At 41.5% G+C, this 12,802-nt stretch overlaps 1 protein-coding gene across 1 annotated transcript in view; it reads right to left on the reverse strand.

The window, feature by feature from the left end:
* The window catches only part of LOC308128596 (dolichyl-diphosphooligosaccharide--protein glycosyltransferase subunit TUSC3-like), a gene marked incomplete at its 5' end in the record, with an annotated part of 73,131 nt that overhangs the window by 43,961 nt on the left and 16,368 nt on the right, over nt 1–12,802 (reverse strand). Inside the window, one exon of the mRNA XM_080494218.1 lies at nt 897–1,066. Coding sequence (XP_080350344.1) covers nt 897–1,066 — 170 coding nt within the window. The remainder of the gene's footprint in view (nt 1–896; nt 1,067–12,802) is intronic.

Genomic DNA, 12,802 nt, shown 5'->3' on the forward strand with positions numbered 1-12,802 from the left:
GTTCATTTCAATTAACCCTCTGGGGCCTGCGGACGCACCGGCGCGTCCTCGTCACATGACCGTCTGAAAAGGCAGTAGCGTCACAGCACAGCGTCGTCTGGTCCAGTGTTTCAATCCGTGTCGAAAGTGCAGATATAAAACTACAAGCTCGTTTTTAAATGACGTTGATCGCCCAAATAAAAGGAGATATTAGAATATGAGACATGAGGAAAAATATGTGTGACCTTTTTTAAATAGTTTTACAAAAACGCCTGTGGCAGTGCTTCTATTTCACTGTAAATATCTGTATAGAACTGTTTGTTCAGTCCTGTTTTGATACATTTTAGTTAATTATAGTTTAGATTTACTTTACAAGTAAACAAAATGATTCGTTAACCATGTCTGTGACTTTTATAGTCAATAAATCTGTTTTTACCAGCCGAATTTGTAATTTTATGGTGTTTTTAGATCCATTGTTTTAATACAGTATGCCAAAGTGATGAAAATACTTCAGAAATGCATTTATGAGGTTGTCCTGAACCAAATGACACCAAAAAAGGCGCAAGGTTTAAGGATTTTATATGTGAGATATAAAGGAAAAATCAATTGTAGTGAAAAACGGCACAAAATGCTTCAGGCCCCATAGGGTTAAAGACTTCCCTCCTAATCTTCGTGTGCTTTCATACTTTATGCTGGTGAAAAATAAAAATCACAATTGAGAACCCATAGGTTGTTTCTACATGAGGCTGTTTTCTGTGGATCCCGTCGTGCGAAACTCCATCAGTGTGCGCATCACAGCTTACAAATTCCTCCAGTGCAGGTCACAAAGTAAACTTGAGGAAGGACAAAAGAATGGTGGTTATAGAAGGAGCTACGCTCCACTGTGGCTTAGAGCGCGGATGTGTGTGCGTGCGTACCTGCAGACAGAGCACTGCCTTTGAGGCTGCAGGGCAGTGAACATGACGATGACAGAGTAGTTCCTGGGTGGGGCCTTGACAAAACGACGGAACTTATCCCCGTTCATCCGGACGACCGAACGCCGAGAGGACCACTCCATCATCTGGTCAACCTTCTCCGACAGCATGTTCTGAATGCACAGACAAGAGGACAAAGAAGACGTCGCATCCCATTAACATTTTTAGATTCAAACGGCACAATAAGGTTACAAAAATAGGCATTTTAAGAATCTTGAGGATGAAAATATTCATGTCATTTTTTTTAATGTTTCGGTGGTAAAATGAAAGTATAAAGAACTGCGAAAGACACTAAAGAAATGCACTCCACAGACTCACTCTGCTTCAGAATATCAACTGTACCAACTATTTCAGACCCACAGGAAAAGTTTCTCTGTGAAAACCTGCAGCTTTGAAACTACGAGCCTTTTAACAAGGAGTACTGTTAGATGGGAGTGACAAAGCATAAATTGTAATCAGTTGGATTCTCGGCCTGTGTTTGCCAACACAAACAGAGGGCCGAGCGTCGCTGGTTGTTTATGTGGATCGTCTCGGGGAACATGACAATAAACTCAATGACAAGCTGAAAAAAGCACAACATACTTGCATACAACAACATAAACGCAGCACTTTTGTACACTTTTTCGCATTTCGACATGTCTTGCACCACATCACGCTACACCCTGTAAATAATGCTTATAATGGAATGATCATCTTTGTTTCTGTGTCTGACATACAAGCCCATGAATCCTTTCTGCGAGTGCGAGTTCTCTGAAGGACACAGTTTGGTTCCTACCAGCATCTTCTTTGCCAAACTTCGGCTCTCCCAGCTGATGAGTGATGAAACAGTAAGACTGCTGATGAAACGCTTGCTGTTTTCCAGCATCTGCTGATTAAACTGTACAGCAAAAGAAATAGGAAGAAAAAAAAACCCAGCAAAAAGCATATTTCAGTTTATACCACAATCTTTGCTTTAAAAAAAAAAAAAATGATCTCAATCCTGCTCTTCGTCTTTGAACTAGAAAAAAGCTAAAACAGAGCTGAGTACCCATCATGCATTTTTCATTAAAGACGAGGTTTATCGTAGCATCGAGCAGTGAAGTTGCAGATTGCAATCAGTTGCATACCTTCCCCTTTTAGTCTCTTGACAAACATGGGGGTGAAAATGGAAAACTTTAATTGCATTTTGTCCAAAGTAACAAAGGACGTCATGACTCGACCCGTTTTGAAAATAAATATGAAATGAAAAATATGTCAGTGTAACTTCTGTGTGAAATTAACAAAATAAAACAGAAAATATTCTGTGGCAATCACACAAGAATGTCCAGTAACACGCTCAACATTTTTCTAATAGAAATGTAACTTCTCCTTTTCAAAAGGCCAAATGAGCTGAGCACTCAAAAATAAAGTAACATCGGCCAACAAATACAATCCAAAAGTCCAATGGAACTGTGCAATTCTGCAAACAACATTAAGAACTACCCATTCGCTTGCAGAAAAATAAGCAGATTTGCTTTTTCGGGAGGGATAAGCAATCTTTGTGGAATAATGGCGTGTCCAGCTGTGGAGAGCTTTCTGCCCGTGGTGCCAGCAGGGGGCAGTCTCTCCCTCTGGCTCCACCACCACAGGGTGGCATTAGCCGAGCAGAGGATGGAGGGCAGGCTTCCATACCGCTGGATCAAATTCAATAAATCGCTTTGCAAGTATTGCAAGTTGTCCCCCTTTCCTATGAGCTGTAACAAAACCTTTGAGGGTTAGGGTTAGCTCCAGGCCTTTCATGCTAACCATCATCATGTAAACCGATATCATTTTCAAAATGTCTTCTTAAATTTTCTGAAGTGGAACACAAGTCTGGCACGTAATACTCGAGTGCAGTTCATGGGGAAACATAAAGAGGAAATTTCTTCGATACATAGAAAAATCGGGAACATTAGGAGCAACTCAATAAATATTCTACGTTTTTTTGATTCAACAAATATCTCCATGTGATATTTTTCCTCTTCATGTATTGTTACTTCTTACTCCCAAGAGCTCTGAACAAAGCACTGAACATATTTAAAGTAGTCTTTGAAATGTAATCCATAGATGATTGCTGATAAATACTTTCTAATCTTCTGAATTATTTGGATCAAAGGCCAGCTGTGGATTCTAAAGGAGATATCTGACGATTTAGGATGATGAAATTCATTTCATTCAGGAAGTATTTGTTTTAAAAAGTGTAGAAGAGTAAGCTGCTCAGCTTTTAAAAACAACATGTAAAAATCTCTACTTGAATTCCACCGTGCAACAAAATGCATTATCTAAATAATTGGGGGCATTGCTCACTATACATAGAGAGTCCCCGGTTCTAGTCCAGGTGTGGAGTTTTCATGTTTTCCATGTGCATGCATGGATTAATCTCTTTTCTCTGGGACGAAACTGGAGTGTCCACACGTCAATGTCACTGTGAAAGGAAATGCAAAACAGGGTCAAATCGTTGGCGTTAGTTAGTCACTATGAGATTCTGAACGATGGATAAACAGTCTGCTGATCAAATGATCACTCAAGATTTTTAAAAAGTTGGCCTCCACTAATGGCAGAGCACAGAAGTGGCAGTTTGAATAATATCAATATGTTTTATGCAATGAAGAACTCAGACACTACTTCATCCATAATTCTAAGAGCTTCATCCATCGGCGAGACGCTGCCTGACAATCATGATGGTATATTTGATCATGGCCTAAAATCTGTGGTCTTGTGTAGAACACAGAGGCGTTAGTGTAACCACAGGCTGTGATCATTCTCTGACAGTGACCACTTGGTCTCTACACTGCACAGCATGACCGCTATGAGCTGCAGACACTCCCAGCCAATAGAAATCCTGCAGGAGATGACCTGGTGATCAGAGAATAGGCGGCGTTGCACCACGCCAACAGTCCGACAATCCAGAGACGTCAAATGCTTCACCACGTCAACTTTAGGGGTGGGCGATATACATCGTTTACGATAATATCGTCATTGTTGTTTTAACGATGTGCTAATTTACGTTATGGAGTATGCAAATGACTTCACTAAAACAACTAAAAACACACGTTGAAACCCCACACATTCACTGAACAAGAGTTACGTAACTTGCGTAAAGCAGCAAACCGCAGCAGGTCACATGATCTCTCACTGGCGTGTTCCCGGCAGGTTAGCGTGCCTCGAAACGTAAACATTTGAAAGACAACATGGACACACCGCCCGCGGACGCTCCAACTTCAGAAGATTTAATTCCAAGACGTGGATCGACTTCAGTTGCATGGAAGTACTTTGGCTTTGAAAAGACTGACGTTACCCAAAAGACCGTAATCTGCAAAGTTTGTCGAAAAGCCGTTGCCACTAAATACAGCTCGACAACCAACCTGTTTCACCACTTGCGGACCAACCACACGAAGGAATACGAAGAACGTCAAAAGCTAGCTGCCAAAGAAAAACCTAAGTCGGCGAAGGTAACGCTACCTGCTGCACAACACAGCCAACAAACGTTATCGGACTCAATCAACAGAAAACTGCCTTATGACAAAAAAAGCACCCGATGGCGAGACGTAACAAACGTTGTGTCCATTAATATCATCCACTAGAAACAATTAATGAGCTATAACTCAGGCTGTAAAAAACACACATTTAAAGAATATCGTCTAATTATCGTTATGGTCAAAATCCCCCAAAATATCGAGATATTATTTTTTGTCCATATCGCACACCCCAAGTCAACTTCCTCAGTCTGTTTTCATATCATATGAAGTAAATGTCTCAACCGAGTTAACTCGGAGGAAAGCATCTTATAATTGCCAGCAAGCGCATATATATATGTTTGTTGATGTAATCCCTAAATTACGCAATCAGAAGACAGAATGAATGCAATTTGCACTTTATGTACAGTAACTTTCCTTCACCAACTTTCCATCTCAGTTTCTGCCCAAAGTTTGCTCACACTGGATCAAGTAGATGGGAGCTAAATATTTTAGCGCTGCAGCTCACTCCTCCTGCTAATCGGGCACAGAATCTCATTCTTCTCTCTCGATCACACAAACACCGGTCACTCAGCAGGACTCCAGACTAAATCTCCCCGGCGAGCTGCTTGCAGGCCGGATCAACGGGACAAACAAACACCGAGGGGTGAAAGGGGACGACGGGGAGAGCGATTTGATGACGCCAAGAAACAAAAGCCAGCGACGCGGACATCTGCACATCCTCTGCATGGCCGGCGAAGGTTCAAAATGCTTTGTGCTCACCTTTCTTTTCGCTATCTTTAATTCATCCACCGAGTATTTGCTGGTGTGCACTCGGCCCCAAACGGAGGGCTGTCAGTTCGGGATGCCAATCACACAGTCAGTAACGATGCACTCTCTCACCAGTGTCGGGCGGCACACACACACAATAGCGGTAAAAAAAAAACAGAGCAGAACTGTTTGAGGGTAGAAAAGACGATAAAGGTTCTGCAAAACGATGGAGCACAAAGCAGCAGCAGAGAAACAATTGTGATTATAAAGAGCAAGCTTGAAGCGTACAAGCCAACGATGAGGAGATTTTTAAAAAGTGATCAATATGTGACAAATGTGATGGAGATGTAGAAAAGTAAATCATTCAGGAAAAGACAAAATTATGTAAATTGAAATAAAAAAAATTTTAAAAATCCCGAATTGTTTTGAAGTGAAAGAGGGAAACTTTCCTTGTGATTTAGTCTGAACGTCACATCAGAATGTATTGTCCTTAAAGAGGCGGAGCTCATATTTCTGTTCCAACAATTACATGTGAATGTTCAACCGGGTGTCAGTCCCCACCAGCACACATACGCATTATTTTGAAAATGTGAAAAAACATAGTTAAAACGCTTTCAACACAAAAGTCCCGAAGCAATTTCATCTGGCTTAAAGAGGGGAGAAGAAGAAAAGCACACTGATGCAGCGCTAATGTCAGGTGGCTGTGAACCCGCCTATCGAAAAGATACTGAACCATATTGATTAAGATATTAGTAAACAGTGACGGGAGATCAGAGGGTGAAGAGGACGATGGTAGAAGAGCGGAACACGGCGCCGATGTGCCTCAAACATCCATACAGACAGAATTCCTGCTTGTGTTTCACCAGAGAGCTGCACCCTTCAAGTGCAACACATTAAAAACCGCTTTGCACCCATATATTGACGTTTCAAATTGCTTCAAATAATACAGGAAAAAGTGAAAAGCTGCAAGACGCTGCAAATATGGATGCATTTTATTGTACTTGAATTAATTACTACAAAATATTGGAATTGTTTCTGGAGTGTCAGATATTACATCACAACAAGTAATTTGAATGAACGCAGTTAAATGGCCAAGGCGGGCAGATAAAAGGAATTTGACCTTGACAAGCCGAGGAAATCACGAGAAAAAGACCAACGGAAACCGACTGTCTGGAAGAATCAGTCTTGAGGCGAAATGAATCATTAATTGACGGGTCATACTAATGAACTATAAATGATGCATGTAAACCACAAAGTATTTCAAACACACCCGAGGAGCGAATCTATTCCCGCCTTCACCTGACCGACAAACATGTCCAATACACAAGTATGCCAAACAGCTTACAACTATTCAAAACATCTATGTTCTACCTCACTGAGTACAAAGGGCAGAATGAAATGAATCGCGTCACGTGTGTCAGGATGCAGGCTCTGCTGAGACCCTTGATTTCTGCAATACACACACATGAGAGGTGAGCAGTGAGCTGCACCATGGCCTCAACCTCTCCAAAGTCTGTTTTCATCTCAGCCTCGATTGTCACCACATCAATTTTAGACTTATCCTTGAGTGTAGTCACTCACTTGTTGTTCCGTTATCTTTTTTTTCCCCTTGCAAGACATAGTCATGTTCAGAACTCTTGTAATGCAAAGAGACTGTGGCGAGCTGGAATCTGGACGTTATGGCCACATAAAGAACAAGAAGGCCGTTGCTGGGCTAATCCCCCGCCAGAGGGCTTTCTATTTTCTCACAAAGCCAGCTCTAAGGCAGCACACTTGGTACACTAGAGGGTGTTCCATGGGTCCTAGTAGATAATTATGTAGAATCTGAAAGGTCTTCTTCATAAGCTATGTCAAAATACGTCTCCAGAGCCCAAAAGGTGTTTTTAAGCACTTCGTGAACCTGTGACCTACTTAATATGCAAATTAGGTCAAGGTCACCATAGTATCCCTTCCCCCTCTGAGATGTATCCACATGTGAAGTTTGGTCACTGTGGGCCCAGGGGTTGCCGAGATATAGGTAGAAACATTCGAACGGACGAACGGACGGACATACGGACGTACGGACGGAGACTGTTTCAAGATCATAACTGTGGAATTATTATTATAATTGGATAATAACTGTGGAATTAATAAAAGTACCTTGAACCAATAACTGATACTGAAAGGGGAGACACAGAGTCACTCAAAGAGAAATAGTCCATAAGAAAGAGGTGAGGAAAACAAAACAAAAATGGTAGGGAGAACAAGTGGTGAAGTGGGAAAAAGAATACGGTGAGAGAAGAGACAGGAGGAGGAGGAGGAGGAGGAGGAGGAGGAGGAGGAGGATGACACACCGAGCAGAAAGCAACTGACTCATGGACTGATGACCGCGCAGTGAGAGGTTTGAAGGGGTACGGTACAGAACAACAGGGTTCATCAGCCCTCCAGTTACACAATCACACCATTTCTCTGCTCGCGGTGTTCGCCACTGTCAAAGACTGATCCACAGACCACTTCGTAAGAGCCATGAGAAACACTTGGTGTTAGTTAGTCACTAGAAGATTCGGCCTGAATTAAGGAGGGCATGGGTGGGCTGGATAATCACATGACTGAGGATGACGGCTCAAATCTTTGGGGGGAAAATAAAAGTTGTCCACCACTAAAAACGTACGCATTTTCTGTGCACTTCCATTTGAAACGTGTTGCCCTGCACATGGAAACTACAAAAACAATGGTTATCTGTTATCTCCGTTTATTTACTTTCTGAAGTGTCCAACTCATTTTAGTTCTGGGGACACATGCAGCCCAATTTCATCTCAATGGTTCAATAATAATCTTTAAATTGAAAATTTTAAGTGCGTCTTTGTTGCGGCGCTAAAAATAAACGTAAACAATTACTACCAAATATTACTACAATCTCAACATAAAGCCAATTTTAATGATACCTCGTGGTACAAAATACAGTCAAGAGTCCCGCAAACCTTTTATTTTTAACTAATGTTTCTTTCAATTTGCTTGTTTTCTTTGAAGTTTGTTCAACTTGCAGTCAGACGATACAAACTGAACAGATGCAGTCCACAGAGAAAATCCCAGAGTCTTGAATCGAACCAGGGTTTTGTTGCCGTGCAGAAAAAGTGAAAACCACAAAACATTTCATGTTGTCCACTGCCAGCAATAAAGAATAACAAACAACATATTTCATTGCGTTGTTTAAGTGCTTCATGGTATATTTCTACATCAATAATAATGCATCACTTACTACAACAGAAGTTAAATCAACGACGGATGTTTCTACAAGTCGTCAGAACAAACGCGGTTGTGAAGAGCGAGAGGACGACTCAGCCTGGATGATTGTTACAGGAAGTGATACGACGACGTGGAATCCTCGATGATTGGAAAGGATTGACCTACCCTTTAGAACGATGGAGTCGAACACGGCAGAAAGCTCATTCTTATCTGGTATAAAAGCCTCTGCGAACTCTTCACTTTTACTTTTAGTGTATGAGAGGGGAAAAAAAATAAATAAAAAAATCACACAACATATGAGACTCTTCGTCATTTCAAGTGCACTGGGAGCACAAGCGCTCATTTCCTGCCTCATCCTTGGGAGCCATTGAGGAAATGCAAACAGTAAACCGAGCACTCCGTAATGAACACTTTGTGATGCTGAAACCAAAGAAATGATGGATGTGGACCAGTCCTGGGCCTGGTAGGATCCGTGTAATTCTAAATAATTACACTGGCTCTAAACAACTACCGTATTTTCCGCACTATAAGGCACCTAAATACCTCAAATTTCCTCAAAAGCTGCCAGTGCCCCTTATAACCCAGTGTGCCTTATATATGGAAGAATTGCTCTACTCCAGACTGCTATTTGACAGCTGAACAACCAGAAGCTTTTATTTTGACAACGGGATCTTCAGAGCGGACGACACTCCACACAACACCTTCATCACTCATGGTTGCACACCAACATTCTAACAAACCAAAATAAACTAGATGAAATAATGACTCCCTAAACTGGGGAACAAAAACACATAAACACAATCAACACAACACCAAGCCCAACAACGACCCACAATAACCTCCAACAACACAAAACATGAATTCCCATCATGCCTTGCATCCTGAGCTCCTCAGTGCAGCCGATAGCTGCAATGAATTCTGGGAGTTTCTGTTTGTGGTGTTTTAAATGCAATTATTGGGGGTTCTATTTGGTTTGTGGTGTCGGTAATAATTGTGTTGTGTTGTGTTTTTGTTGCTTAGTTCATGTAGTTTAGTTTATTAGCGGTAGTTGTAAGCTGTCAACCAGCAGTGAAGAAGGTTTTGTGTGTAGTGTCCTCCTGGCATAGGCTGCAGGTAGGACTATCAAAATAAAGTGCGTGCACCTCTCTGGGTGTTAGAATCAGTGGAAAATGGAACCTAATGGCTTTGAGCTATAAAGGTTATGACCACTGGTCTATTGCATGCGCCTTATAATGCGGTGTGCCTTATATATGAACAAAGTTGTAAATTATGTCAATCAATGTAGGAGCGCCTTATAATCCGGTGCCTTATAGTGCGGAAAATACGGTATTATATATTAACCACTCTGTTGGCCATCTTTTTGCTGCTATTTTATTTGTATATTCCAAAGCGCTCAATTAGCACGTCACTACGATTACGTGGTGAGAGTTTCTCATCGTGTGCTTCCAGTAGCGTTGCTCTATAGGGCCAGAATGGGGGGGGGGGGCCTCATAATAGATGGTAGAACTCAGCTACATTTCTGAATTGTGAAGCTCACATAACACGCTACTTGTATTGGTTCAATCATCAATTTGCTGCTCTGGTCAATTTGAACTCTGGTCTATTGGAAGTGAATCGGTCTCAGCTTTATCCATCAGCCTCCTACAGGACCCTTCACTTCTTCCATTGAACGGGGGATTATTGGAAATTGGCTTCTTATAACAAGGGACAAAGAGAGATCTCACTCTGGAAAACCAACAGAAACTTATTACAAGTCAATTTCCTGTCATCTTTGAGTCTCTTTGATCATTTCTGGACTCTTGGTTAAAGCAGAGAGATGCATAAAGCACACACAACAACGGATGTACAAATGAGCTCAGGAGGGCAGAACAAATGAGAAGCATTAAGCTCAGGTTCTGTTTCTTTTTCACTGTATGAGGACAGGATAAAGAATCCGAGCAATAAAAAAAAAGGGGGTGACTATGAGATTAAAGAAAATATGGAGTTTAAATACATGCATTGGTGGGATAGATAAAGTGTATACAGAGATAAGCAGAAGAGCTGCAGGAAATCTAAAGAGGAAAGCAAATGTAAACAAAAAAAATGAAGAAATGTTGCGGGAACCACGGGAGACGGATGGAAGACGAGGTTTTAAAGTGACAGAGCAGCAATAAAGACACACAGGTGAGCTCAAGATTGAAGAACAGAGTTTCAGTCTGCAGCAACCAGCCCACAAACACTCATCTCGCAGAAATTGTTGGGTTTTTTTCCCCGCACGCACAAGATGCTTTCTGCATTCATAAACGATGAGGGAAGAAGTGATAATGTGGCGAGATACAAACACACACGCCATCACACATGCTGACAGCTCGTCTCCGTGAGTCGGTTTGTCTGTCGCCGTTATTGTTTCAGTCTCTCACCTCCACCGGTTCCAACCAACAAGCTTTCATATCGCCAGCTCTCCATTTGTCAGCCCATAATCTGTGATTCCCAGAATTATCCCGACTTGTCACTGGAGGGGTTGGGGGAGGGGATTTGTCAGCTTATCTGCCTAATAACAATTATTTTTGAAAAAGAAGAAGAAAAAAGAAGATTTTTTTCACTGCTTTTGTCCGTGGATCAACTTGTGCGTCACCCTTCAGGGATTCTATTTTACTTCATATCTTTCCTCCATTAGTGCCACCGATGGCGTCTCTCAGTGACGCTTATGGGAATCTAAAGATTTCTCTTCTTCTTTGCTTACAGATCAGAGCTTCCCTCTAAACCTCCCAGACACACGGCGTGACATTTTAAATCTTCTGTCGTCTCTTTTCCTTTGGGTGCCCGTCCAAGTCCTTTGTGTTTGTTGGTTTAAGGTGTCTGTGACTTTCCTCCTGTCAATGTATAAATTTCATTTTGACTGTTAAAATGCCAATTCGGGGGAGATTTATGTCAAAACGTGTCGATGAAATAAAAAAAGTGAAGTTAATAAAACACAACGTGCGTTGGGTGCGAGTGACTTGGGCTGAATGATCTTAAGCACAAAAAAAAAACAAATAGAAAAAACATGAAATTAAAGCAACAAACTAAATTAAGACTAATAATAATAATAATGCATTGGTTTAATATAGCGCTTTTCTTCCTGGAAACTCAAAGACTCTCTCCATTGCATTATTCATTCACTCCGTACGGGATGGAGGTGAACTACGTATATACGTGAAGATGACACATTATTCAGGGTTTTTTGGGGCTTTTTTTCATATCATGGACAAAACATACCTAGACTTTGTTGGTACATAAAATATCTAGTAGACAAAGTAGAGGTGCATGAATACACTTTGTCTCAATTCAACTCTTCACTAGAAATGTTCATGCAGAAATGTTCCAAACTGAACCCACGTTATTCAAATCACCAACTGAACCAAATCAATCTCCTGAAACAAGATGAAGATAAAACGATGCTCGTAATGCAGGACATTGAGCTCACAGGTTGTCACTCGTGATTTATTTTCAAATGTGGCCAACATTACATTGTGATGTCGAAATGCTCGCGGCCCTGAACACATCAGCTGAACAGAGAAACACACGGTTGTGTTGAAATGCAGCCGAAACAATAACCAGTGTGTCAGATGAAGCCCGCTGCAGTTACATAGCAAGGCCACTCAACTGGGTGTTTATGGAGCACTTCAGAAAGGATTTGCAAACTAAACCATGCAATTTGTGAACGAATGAACCAGGAGATGATATTTTCCAATTCTGGCTCTTTGTGTCTTTGGTGTCGGAGTGAGGACATCGAGTGGGCTCACGCAGTGGAGGGACCGTGACACAAACAACTTCACAGAAACAGATTTAAACTAAAAGTGCACTTTGATCAACATGGGTTAACGCGTCTCCACGAGACCTTTCCTGAAAGAGTCACTTTATTCAGCAAACGAAGAGCGAGGCGGGAGTCACACAACCTTCAGTGCCACTGTGCAGACTGGGGTTTATTTAATATTTCAGATAAAATATGAAAACAGACCAATTATTTAGTCACTCTGCTTGACCTCAATTCTTGTCGTTCATCCATTTGTCTTCTCCGTTCCACCAGCCGGCTACATCGGAAGACCGACCCACCCAACAAGGACATGACATCGCCTCCCTGCTCGCCTCCACAATGATACACATTCTTAAAAGAACAACAAATAAAACTAAAACTTTCAGTCTTTGCATTTGTATTTTGTAAAAGACAACACAATATTTTCGACTGTGTTCTATTCTTTAGAAATATTCTTTTTGAAGTAAAGCACAGAGCACCGGATGCCTTCATGGAGCATCAGCACAGTTTGATTTTGTTCTAAAGAAATCCCATTAAAGACTGTGGATGGACACAAACGACACGAGGGGCGAGTTGAACTATAAAAACAACAGGGAGCCAAGGCAGGCGCCCTGGGAGCAGATGGT

The sequence above is a fragment of the Blennius ocellaris genome (assembly GCF_963422515.1).
Source record: "Blennius ocellaris genome assembly, chromosome: 3".
NCBI classification, from domain to species: Eukaryota; Metazoa; Chordata; class Actinopteri; order Blenniiformes; family Blenniidae; genus Blennius; species Blennius ocellaris.